Raw genomic sequence first — 12,391 nt, 5'->3', positions numbered from 1 at the left:
GATCAAACACCACGCCGCTTTAAATCAGTTTTCGGTTGGCGGTTTCCCGCGGGTGGAACGCAAACAAAAACCGCCCTTTACGTCACGGGAGGCGGACTCTCCCGGTTACCATGGGGAAGTCTACGCGGCCATTTTTACTGTGGTCAACTCAAACGGAGCCTGTCATGGTGGGGGCGGGGCGTCGCGGAAAGTCTGCAGAATAATACCTGGAAAAGGAATTATGCGTCTCAGTAACAACGGGCTGACAGAATCACACATGATCGGAACGGACAGCTTAAGCCAAGTTAGTGGGACATTAAGACGTAGGTTCTGCGAAGAAGCGGAACTTTGCAAGTAGCTCTCTAAGGTTTCTGCCCGGATTTTGAGAGCGGCTTCCTTCGCTCAACGGAAGTGTGGGTCACAAGAGGACGACTCTTAGAAGAATCCGCTATCGGCTCTGTGCACAACCGGAATCATGTCTAGTTTGGCGGTGAGAGACCCCGCAATGGATCGATCGCTGCGTTCCGTGTTCGTGGGGAACATACCGTATGAGGCAACTGAGGAGCAGTTAAAGGACATTTTCTCGGAGGTTGGTTCTGTTGTCAGTTTCCGTCTAGTGTATGATAGAGAGACGGGAAAACCCAAAGGTTATGGCTTCTGCGAGTACCAAGACCAGGAGACCGCGCTTAGTGCCATGCGGAATCTCAATGGGCGTGAGTTCAGTGGGAGAGCGCTTCGGGTGGACAATGCTGCCAGTGAAAAGAATAAGGAGGAGTTAAAGAGTCTGGGGCCTGCAGCACCCATCATTGACTCACCCTATGGGGACCCCATCGATCCAGAAGATGCTCCTGAATCAATTACCAGAGCAGTTGCCAGTCTCCCCCCGGAGCAGATGTTTGAGCTGATGAAGCAGATGAAGCTCTGTGTCCAGAATAGTCACCAAGAAGCTCGAAACATGTTACTTCAGAATCCACAACTGGCTTATGCGCTGCTGCAGGCGCAAGTAGTGATGCGAATCATGGATCCTGAAATTGCTCTGAAAATTCTGCATCGAAAGATACATGTCACACCACTGATCCCAGGCAAATCTCAGCCTGTGTCTGGCCCTGGCCCTGGTCCTGGCCCTGGTCTGTGCCCAGGACCTAATGTTCTACTGAACCAACAGAATCCTCCAGCTCCTCAGCCTCAACATTTGGCTAGAAGACCTGTTAAGGACATTCCTCCTCTGATGCAGACTCCTATCCAGAGTGGAATTCCAGCTCCAGGGCCAATACCAGCAGGAGTTCCTGGACCTGGTCCTGGTTCCTTAACTCCTGGAGGAGCAATGCAGGCACAAGTTGGAATACCAGGAGTTGGCCCAGTGCCTTTGGAACGGGGACAAGTACAGATGTCAGATCCTAGAGCTCCTATGCCTCGTGGACCCATGACTGCTGGTGGCTTACCTCCTCGAGGACTGTTAGGAGATGCTCCAAATGACCCACGTGGAGGGACTCTGCTTTCAGTTACTGGGGAAGTAGAACCCAGAGGTTATCTGGGTCCACCCCATCAGGGTCCCCCGATGCACCATGCCTCTGGTCATGACACCCGTGGCCCTTCCTCCCATGATATGAGAGGAGGGCCATTATCAGATCCCAGATTGCTAATTGGAGAGCCTAGAGGACCCATGATAGATCAAAGGGGTCTACCTATGGATGGTAGAGGAGGTAGAGATTCTCGAGGGATGGAGGCTCGAGCCATGGAAACAGAAGTCTTAGAGACAAGAGTAATGGAGAGAAGAGCAGTGGAAAGCTGTGCAATGGAAGCCAGGGGGATGGAAGCAAGAGGCATGGATGCAAGAGGATTAGAGATGAGAGGCCCTGGCCCTAGTTCAAGAGGCCCCATGACTGGTGGAATCCAGGGTCCTGGTCCCATTAATATAGGGGCAAGTGGTCCTCAGGGACCTAGACAGGTCCCAAGCATTTCAGGAGTGGGAAATCCTGGAGGTGGTATGCAGGGAGCAGGTATACAAGGAGCAGGTATTCAGGGAGCAGGAATACAAGGAGGAGGAATGCAGGGAACAGGCATACAAGGTGTGGGCATACAAGGAGCAGGTATGCAGGGGGCAAGCAAGCAAGGTGGAGGCCAGCCAAGCAGTTTTAGTCCTGGACAGAGTCAGGTAACTCCACAGGATCAAGAAAAAGCAGCTTTGATCATGCAGGTTCTTCAGCTGACCGCAGATCAGATTGCCATGCTGCCACCTGAGCAAAGGCAGAGTATCCTGATTTTAAAGGAGCAAATCCAGAAATCCACTGGAGCATCTTGAAAGGTTTTTAAAAATACTTGGCTGTAGTTTCATAGAGTTTATTCTGTAGCATAGAAAATGGGTGCAAAAGCTGACTTCTGCATCCCTACAATTTAATAATAAGGGTTTCCCTCCTAGAACCTAATCACATTTCTTGTTGTCTTTGTGTTTTCATTTTTAATTGAAGGGAGGGGGTGGAGGGAATGGGTCTGTTCACTTTAAGTCACTGTAAATATACAAAATAACTCTGAAAATGATTATAGTATACCAAATAAGATTACAATGAATATGCAGCAATATTATAGTCTCTACAATATGTTAAGTACATTTTTAAAATATTGAGTAAAACATGTGAAAACTGCACATAAAGACTAAAAGGCACCCTGTTAAATGCTAATGTACTAAGATGGTTTTAAGATTTTTGGTTGTATAACAAATTTACCTCAAAATTATAAGATATATTTTTTGGTAAACCATTCAAAATACAAAATCCTATTTTGGAGGAAATACAGCTTTGTATTAGATTAAACATTGTTTTAGTTTTGGAATTATTTTGAAATGTTAGAGCTAACAGGATGAGTTTAAATATGTGGTTTTAGAGTTTTTTTTAAAAAGCTATGTTACCTGAAAAATCAAGGAATCCACCTGGTTAATGTTGCTTCATTTATACTTCTCTTCAGAGACGAGCAGTATTCTGCCCTGACCCTGGCTGTGATGATTTTACAGGGGTAGTTCTGTGATAAACCAGGTTACTTAAGTCTCCTTTGATGAGACTCAGTAATTTCTCAGTACCTTCCTATTTCTCAAGAGTCTTTAAGCCCTGAATCTGAATCTGAGTAATTCTCACATCCTTTCCCAAAAATCAGTGTCAAAGGACCATTTGATCTGAGTGAGTACACACAGCATTGGGCTTTTCATAAATAGTGAAAGGTTTCTTTCAGTAAAGCTCCCAGTTTCCTGGTAACTAGCTTCCATGTATAGATGGTATCCATTTGGTCAGTGAGAATCAAGAGTTAAAAATCTTAGTCTCAACATTTAGCATGCCTTTTTTTCTTGTTTCATAATCTGCTTTTTCTATTGCCATTGTATCAGATAATTGAGGTGAAGATGGGTAGAGATGATATAGACTGAATATTTGCTCAGTTGACTTATTGCTCACTTTACTTTTGACAAGTTATTTAATCCTAATATACTTACCCATAAGTTACTTAAAATCAATAGGAAGGTGGAACTTAACATGTTTCCTTTAGAGGTACCACCTAATTTATTTTTAAGCCTTGAGGATGTGGACACATAAACATTTTATCACAGTCTAAATAGCAATTAACAGAAGAATGTCCCAGATAACCAGGTGATTTTCCTCTGGAGAAGGAAAGCCAATATCTAGTTACAGAAGGAAAAAAAATATCTTTTAATACAAGGATGATATTGAACTTAGAAATGAAGTTATTTTCCCTTTGCCAGGCTTTTACATTTTGAATGGGTAATTCATTCTCATTTTACAAAAATTTCATTCCTATGCTGTTTGCTTTGCTTTTTGTTGTGGTGGTTTATACTGTTAAGTTTCTTGTGCTTTCTGTTTCTCCTGTATTAGAAGATAACTCACCTGTGTATGTGTGAAAGTTCTAATTAATATTCATTTAGAGTTGGCTTGGTTACTTTGAAATTGTGGTTGCTTTATCCTAAAGCTTTCACTGAAGGGCTCTAGTTGTGAAAACTATTAAAGGTTATAGTCTTTGTTCTAGTAAAATCTCTGCATTGTTTAATGAAAACTAAATAAAAATATTGTACAATTAAGACTGATTTTAGTATTTCATGTTTAATTTGAATACATTATTCAGAAGTTTGTTGTTCTTAAGACATAGGTGGGGCCTGATTACTTTTGTTAATGAAAAGGCAAAACTAATGAAAGTACAAAAACTTGATGAAAATTCTTTATATCCATTATCATCCATATAGTTCAACAGCTGAAATAACTATAAAGCATGTGGTACTCTATGGTTTGTATCAGAAGCAATATCTTGTCAATAGTCAGATATTAGGCTTTTGTTCATGTTTCCCACAGAGAACTTTTTGTTCTGGGGCAGCTTACAGATATCTTCATTACTGACAGCATTTATTATATTGCAATGCACTGTGTTTACTTCTAGCCCCTATTCCCACTTCCATTAGACCACCAACTCAGCATATGAACTACCTTACTCATTCCTGTCTTCATTATTAAATAATCACAGATGGGAATAAAGGGCAAATAAAGTGTCTTAGGGAGTAAATATTCTCATTAAGAGCACTTAAATTTCCCCAAAAGAAATTAGCTCTAAGAACTATTTGCATTAAATTATCAATTAGAAGTATGATAAAAGCAAACATTTTTACTCTTTGAAAAGCTAATAAGATAGCTTCTCCTCATTTCAAATTCACTATCTCAATGTTCCAGTATTGATATAGGAAGTAGAGGGGCCTATTTGATTTGACAGGAAAGAATAATTCAGGGAACACGTATGCTACAATCAGAACCTTCTGTTTTACTACACAATCAGTTACAACTCCTGGCATCCGGCATTTTTCATAACATATAGACTACAAATTAAATCATAAATTCATTATTGAAGATGACTGGCCAAGGCCTCTTTCGTGCTTATTCCTCTTGGGAACATATTTCTTGGGATTATAAAATGATTAATCAGTGCCTTCCCACCAGTCTTTCCCCTCTTCTATCATGATAAATTTTTTAAAAATGTACTTTGGCATTCTGCTGATTTTCTAGGATTTCTAATATTTGGAGTTGAAATACAAGCCAATATCAACCTCAGGCAAAGGTAATGTAAGTGAGATTGTATGTAACTTTTCAAAGATAGTTTTCAGATTTGGTAGAAAGTCATTGAAAAAAATAAAAACCCTTCTAATCAGCTTGCAAGACCTTTTGCTTTACCATGCTGTGATGGGTCATTACATGTACAGAACCTAATTTTCTATGGTGTGTCAGGCCTTTCTCTTAGGTCTGATGAGGTCTAAGGATAATTATGTGCATCAACCTACATGGAGAAACTTGAATTATCAGTTACATCTCACAGTCCTCTCACTGCCTTATGTCATCAGCTATTCTCTAGACAGACTTCCTTGGTTGGCATTTGCTTTTTCTCATCAGTCTCTTATCAAGAATGCTCTGTAGCCAAGAACTAATTCAGATTAAAGAAATGAACTATTTATTAAAACTTCATACCTAATATAACTAATGTCAACTTGAAATACAATATGGATATTATATGATTCTGATATATATAAATTTTGTAATCTTAAACAATATTTTCACTTGCTTTTATATTATTTTCACATCTAGAAACAAAATTTGCTCATTTGGTTTCAAAATTCACCACCACAAATGTCCATATTACAGATCATCTCTCTCATGATATATTAACTCTCAGGTTTCTTGTTGCTATTGTCTGTCACAATATCATATGAGTAGAGGGCATATACTATGTCAAAAGTGACATTTGAGGTAGTATTTCAAAAGTAACAAATAGGTGCTTATTAAATATTGTATATAGGATACCTGAGTATTTATCAACTGTAAAGAAAATGGTTACAAGTAGATATTAAGTCCCAAAGATAGGTAAGTAATCATTAAGGAGTTAGAACAAAATTCATCATGGTCTCAAACATGAAGAATTTTCTATTATTCAATATAATATTTGCAGAAATTTAAAATGAATCTCAGGTGCATCACAGAAAAATGATCATTTAGAAACATCTATTATATTACATATTTGTCTCATGGAAGTAGAACAGATTTTCTTTCAAGTATTAAGATAGGAAATGAGTTTTCCCCAAATTATTATATCTCCTTTATTTAATTAGCTGTCTTAATCAGAATTCTGTCTTGTTACATTGAAAATAATCCTTTTATAATTCTGCAAAATCTGTTAACTATTTCACTGTACTTTTCAATTTGTGATTGTACTACTACTTATCTTGTTGCCTGGAGTCAATATTAAGCAACCTGAGCCAGTTTAGGAATCTATTTGTTTTTCTCTGGACATTTAAGTAAAGGCTTCAAATTAATCTTCCTTGGAAAAAATGTATCTGCTATAACTCAGTTCCCAATTTCCCTTGTTTTAAGCATTCCTTTTAGTATCATTGAAAATGTGCACCACATGAGAAAATGGTACAGTTGAGTTAATAATGTAACAGAAAAGCCTATATTGGGTTTTTGGTGCATTGGCATTCATAAAATCATACTGTATATCACAAATATCATCCTTGTCCACAGTTAAATCATTTTAGCAATATAAATTAGGACTAAAACCATTTCCAGACATAAACTTTGTTCTAGGGAGGTAAACGACTAGAGTATATTCCCTATCATTAGCTATTCCTATATCCAAAATGATTTATTTTACATTAATCAAAAAAAATTCCTCTTTTTAGCAACAGACATATTGTTGAAACTTCTAGAATTACTGTCCTCTAAAGTTTTAAATGTCTTGGGATAAGGAATCTCAAATTGGTGGCCTTTGGGCCAATCAATATTGTAGATATATTTGTTTGCCCACTTTTCTCAAAACTTTTAAATTTGATTGCATATATTCTCCAATTTGGTCATAGGTCAAAATTTTTCCCTATGGTGGTATGCTTGGCTTGAGTCATAACTGCCTGTCAATCTCTGTAATACTTTGAGTTTATAATTATTTGCTTTTACTTTGTATAAAAATGTAGCTATTAAAGAGAAATTATTGGTCTCTAACTCAACAAATATAAAACAAAGACTTATTTAGTAACTGGTTTATCAAGTGTGTTTCTGCAAAGCCAACCATGAAAATGAACAAAAACCCAGAGCAAATAAAAACACCAATGACAAATGATGTATTTTGTATTTATAGATTTTCATGAAGGAGACTAAGCAAAGGAATGTCCTGAGATCTAACCCAATATCTTTTGCATTTTTAGTAAATATTGACCCCAAATGGCAATGCCTTCTTTTTCAATTAAAAATGTGTTTATAAAATGAGAAATATATGTCATGTATAATATTAAATGTTAATAGCTCTAAAATGAACATAGGTCTAGTAGACAGAACAGAGTCATTAAAATTTATCTATTATATAATCCCAGCAGTTCAGGAGGCTGAGGCAAAAGGATTGAAAGTTCATAGCCAGCCTCAGCAATTTAGGCCCTAAGCAACTTAATGAGACCCTGTCTCAAAATGAAAAACAAAAAGAGCTAGGGATGTGGATTAATGGTTAAGCATCCCTGGGTTCAATCCCCAGTACTTGACTCTCCCCAAAAATCTATTATGCAATTCCCATGTAGCAACCATAGTGATTTAAAACAAATAACTTCATGTTATTCCCTATGTAAAACCTCTCAAGATGGCTTACATTGCTCATAGAATAAAATATTTTCATGACCTATAAAACTTAATAATTTCCTTCTTCACTTTGTCAGCATCACAAGCCTCTTCACTCATTGTTACACCTATTGTGTGCATAGCTTCAGCTCCTTGAATTTGCCAAATACATTTTCTATATAGTCATATAGGCATAAACATAGGTATAGATACAGAAACAATATGTGTAGCTATGAGATATGAGCTATGGTTATAAAAATAAAAGATTATTTCTGTAAAAACTATGTTGAATGTTTTAAGGTATGTATATATTTGTCACTTCAATTTTGTAGACCAGTTTATGCCAATTGTACTAATTTTTGTTATATATATATATGTACATTTATATAAAGAGAGATATATTAGTATGAGTGCAAAAAAGGTTATTTTTTTTATAAAAACTATATTGAATGTTTTGGTAGGATTTTAGAGAAGTGAGTGACGACAAATGGACCATTATTAAACACAGTGGGTGTTAAGATAATTTAAAAAGATACTTTTAAAATTTTAAAATATACTTTTAAAATTCTTAAAATCTAGAATTATAGAACCACATACTTTCTAAGTATTCAAATCTTAATTTCACTTTAAAGGAAGTTTGAAACTGGCAATTGTTAAGAACACATTATGTCCAAACTTCAGTATTCTCAGGAATTTTTCAATAATGGAGAAAAGTTATTGAAGTAGTTACATCTGACATTTGGTATTGCCATAGTCATCTGCACTCCATCTCCCTGGGTTTCACCCAAGAAAGATACCAGCCTGGCACCATACAGGTCCTCCTGCTTCCCCATCCACGTGACGTTAAATGCTCAAAGCAAATGGAATATGCTTTACTCTCTCACTAATTAAAGTGTGGTCCTTGGACCAGCAGCATAGGCATTATCTGGGAGTCTGATAGAAATGAAGACTCGGGTCCCATTTTAGTTCTGCTGAATCAGAGTTTGCATTTTAATAAAATACCCATTGAACCACATGCAAATCAAAGTTCAAAAAGTACTGTTTAAAATTAACCCTAAGAGAAATAAAATGGAAAACAAACAAAAATACCTTAAAAACTACTCTTAAGACAAACAGGGGATGTTTAATTTACTCAGTGGTACAAAAGATCAAGAATTGGAAAAAATCCCTACCCCGTCTGAGTAAAATACAGGAGCAAGCCATCAATACAAAGACATACTCAATAGGTAAGCAGAAAAACAAGAATCCTATTTGTTCCTAAATAATTAAATGAACCCTGGACCTAATAAGAAAACAAATATAAAATAATTGAAATTAATGTTTTGAAAGAAGACACCTGGGTGTCTTTAGTCCACGTATATGAGCTTTTAAGTTCCCAGGGGTGGAGCGGATGCTGTGTTGAACACACAGAAAAAATACATTTATTATATATTTTTACCCAAAACATGGCACATCAAAAATTGTTTCAGACAAGCTGTGACTCTGGGATGAATGATGCCTTTTATAAACAATATCTCACGAAGTCTTTTTTTTTTTTTTTTTTTTTTTTGGTACTGGGGATTGAACTCCGGGGCACATAACCACTGATCCACAACCCCAGCACCTTTCTGTATTTTATTTAGAGACAGGTTCTCACGGAGTTACTTAGGGCCTCAATAAGTTGCTAAAATTGGCTTTGAATTTGTGATCCTCCTGCCTCAGACTCCCAAACCGCTGGGATTACAGGCATGTGCCATTGTGCTGGGTCCTCGTGAAGTCTTAATTTTCATCCAATCCCACAAGTCTCATCATCTTCCTGGAAAGATACACTATCCGGCCAGGAATGCTGATTTCACCTTAGGATACTACACTTTCTTTTGCGACTTTCTCTTTCTATGACCCAGGAATATTTCCTATTAGACTCTCACACAACTTAATCAAGGCAATAGAAGAATTGTTCTATTGATTCAGTAAGTATAAACCTGTGACAAAATTCAACTGCTAAAAATTTTTCAAACTTCATCTAAATATTCTAAAGAATCAAACAGAAATTACCAATAAAACAAAAACAGTTAAAAGGATCAGTCTAGTATTTGTTCTGTTAATTTATTTTCAGTAGACTTATTGGGGAAATTATCAAAACTCTATGCTGTTATTTGTACCTTTCAAGTTTGTCTTTGAACCTAATCAGAATTAAGGGTACAAATTAACCAAATCAACATTTGTAAATTAAGCAAATTAGGGTTTTTTTTTCCCCTCAAAGAAAAGTTTACATTGAGTTTAAGTGATTGAACTCAAAACATTTCTAGCAAACAATTTAAATTCAATTCAAGACCTTTCAAGTGGTAACATCAAAGCATTATTATAAGACTGTGAAAATAACCGGGAATCTGCGAACCTTCCCTGTTCATGTGTGTTTAGACTACTTGTATTCTAGTCCTAACTGAGGACTCTGTTTGCCTTGGAAGGAAACACACACTTGCTAAGTGTGTGTGTGTGTGTGTGTGTGCACGCACACATGTGCGTGCATGTGGAGGTAGAAGAAAAAGAGAGAGAGAGAATGTTGTAAGTGTGAGGACTTATAGAAGCTTTGATTGTGGAGATTTTGTTACATTTTTCAGATAAATGTTTTGGCAATTTTCCCCTAGTTAGTGCCAATGTCAGTACATGGCAAACAAGTTAATTCTTGACCAGTAATAACTGGTTTAAAATGGCCTACACCTGGCTGACCCTACATAAGAATTAGAACTGGGTGTCTTGTGGGGGTGGGGTGGAGAAGAGGCATTTCTGCATCTCCTGTGCACTATTCTGTTCACCTGGGATTATAAAAAAGGAGGGTGAGACAGATGCAGTGGATGGTGGCTAATGGTCCCTGGATCAAGCAGGATTATGAAACAGATCTCCTGTCAGGGCCATCCCTGTGTGGAAGACTCACAAATTACCAGGTCATGTCAGTACTCTTAAAGACAGAAAGAAAAATAAAAGGGAGAGAGGGCTTAAGTTTTTTTTTCACTAAGTCTCTCCAAAACTCACAAAACTATTCCACCTGCATAGTCATAGCTGGCAACCCCAAGCAGTAGGTGATCTCTCTAGCTCATCTTCAGACCCTCAATATATTTTGTTACCATGCCACAAAAGCTGTTTTGTTTTAATAAGCAAAGAAAACTCCACTTATTATTGTTATAGGCAGAAGTATGATTGTGTAAAATGTTTTTGTTACAATAGAATTCACATTTACACAGTAACCAAAGACTGTGAGCTGACAGAGACTACAATAGCAGAACTTCAGACATTACCCACAATATTTGGGCTGGGAAGAGATATTTAATTTTGAGGGAGGGAGTTGACACTAATGCTCTTTCAAGTGACCTGGTACTAACATGGATGCCAGGTGTTAAATACTATGCCATTTTCTGGACAATTGGATGATAATAGAAACAATGTCTATAGAGAACTTGCCAAATACCAGGTGCTTGACTTGTATCATCTCTAATTTCACTAACATCTGGAAGAAGTGTGAATAACTCTGCTCAGATAACTGACTTGCTGAGTCACACAGCTTGTAGGAAGTAGAGGTGCCAGTGAAGCCAAGTTTGTCCAACTCCCAAGCTCTTCCTCATCTCATTACAGTATTTAAGGAGGAGATAGTAAGAAGGTAGAAGAGTATTCTCACAGGGAGTCCAATGTCCTAGACTCTAGGGAAGTAGAGAAAAATAAAAAGCAAAACTTAGAATGGAAACATATTTATATGGAATACCAGATTATTTATAAGGAATCTATAAAACTAGGCAGTTTCCTAGTATAATTCTTGTCAATATCTTCAAACAATCCTGCGATCTCTTTTTAACATTTTTATTGAATACAAATTGCATACCACAACTTTTAGCCATGTAAAACATACAATGCAATGGTTTTTATGATGTTCACAGTGTTGGGCAACCATCACCATAACCTAAATTTAGAACATATTCATTTAAGAAGAAACCCTGTATTCATTAGCGCTCACTCCCCACCCTCATTCTCCCACCTTCATCTCTAGGCAAACACTGATCTGCTTTAGGTCTCTACAGAAAATCTGGACATTTCCCACAAGTGAGGTTATGTAATACATGATCTTTTGTGATTGGTTTCTTTCACTTAATGTTTTCATGACTCATCTGTGTTGTAGCTGTATTGTTAATATTCCATTGTATGGATATACAACATTTTATTTATCCATTCACCAGCTGATGGATATTTGTGTTGTTTCTAGAATTTGACTCTTATAAACAGTGCTGCTGTGAATATTTGTGTGCAAAGTTTTGTGTATGTATATGTTTTTATTTCTCTTGGGTATATACCTAGGAGTAGAATCACTACATCACTTGGGAACTTTATGTTAACCTTTAGAGGAACTGTCAGACTGTTTTCTTAAATAGTTGCACCATTTACCCTCCCACCAATAGCAAAGGAAGATACCGTTTCCTTCCTTTTCTGTGACACTCCAAAATTTTCTTTTTTATTACAGTTATGCAAGTATATATGAAACGATTTTTCTTTGTGGTTTTGATGTGCATTTTCTTGATACATAATGATGTCTAGCATCTTTCCATATGCTTATTGGCTACCTGTATAGCTTTTTTGGAGAAATATCTGTTCCCAGTGATCTATATAGTATAAATAAAATAAGCAAATAAAATAATGTGTTTCATGATTTCAGCATGTCTATTCAAGGTAAATGAATAATCAGATGAAAGAGTCCTTAACATATGAAAGGCATTAGTTCTTTCATGATTTAAGAACTGACCTGAAATAGGAACAGT

The 12,391-nt window shown here is 36.8% G+C and overlaps 2 protein-coding genes across 3 annotated transcripts in view; one reads left to right on the top strand and one right to left on the bottom strand.

Annotated features, from left to right (window-relative positions):
- Positions 1 to 12,391, bottom strand: part of Prkg1 (protein kinase cGMP-dependent 1) — a 1,194,090-nt gene that overhangs the window by 529,749 nt on the left and 651,950 nt on the right. The window lies entirely within an intron of this gene.
- Cstf2t (cleavage stimulation factor subunit 2 tau variant) lies at positions 206 to 4,080 on the top strand. The gene has a single exon (XM_047552480.1). It carries the CDS (start codon positions 455 to 457, stop codon positions 2,279 to 2,281), a length of 1,827 nt encoding a protein of 608 aa, XP_047408436.1. The 5' UTR covers positions 206 to 454; the 3' UTR covers positions 2,282 to 4,080.

The sequence above is a fragment of the Sciurus carolinensis genome, chromosome 5 (assembly GCF_902686445.1).
Source record: "Sciurus carolinensis chromosome 5, mSciCar1.2, whole genome shotgun sequence".
Taxonomy (NCBI): domain Eukaryota; kingdom Metazoa; phylum Chordata; class Mammalia; order Rodentia; family Sciuridae; genus Sciurus; species Sciurus carolinensis.
The sequence above is the reverse complement of the archived record's forward strand: the minus strand, read 5'-3'. Positions and strand labels throughout refer to the sequence as shown.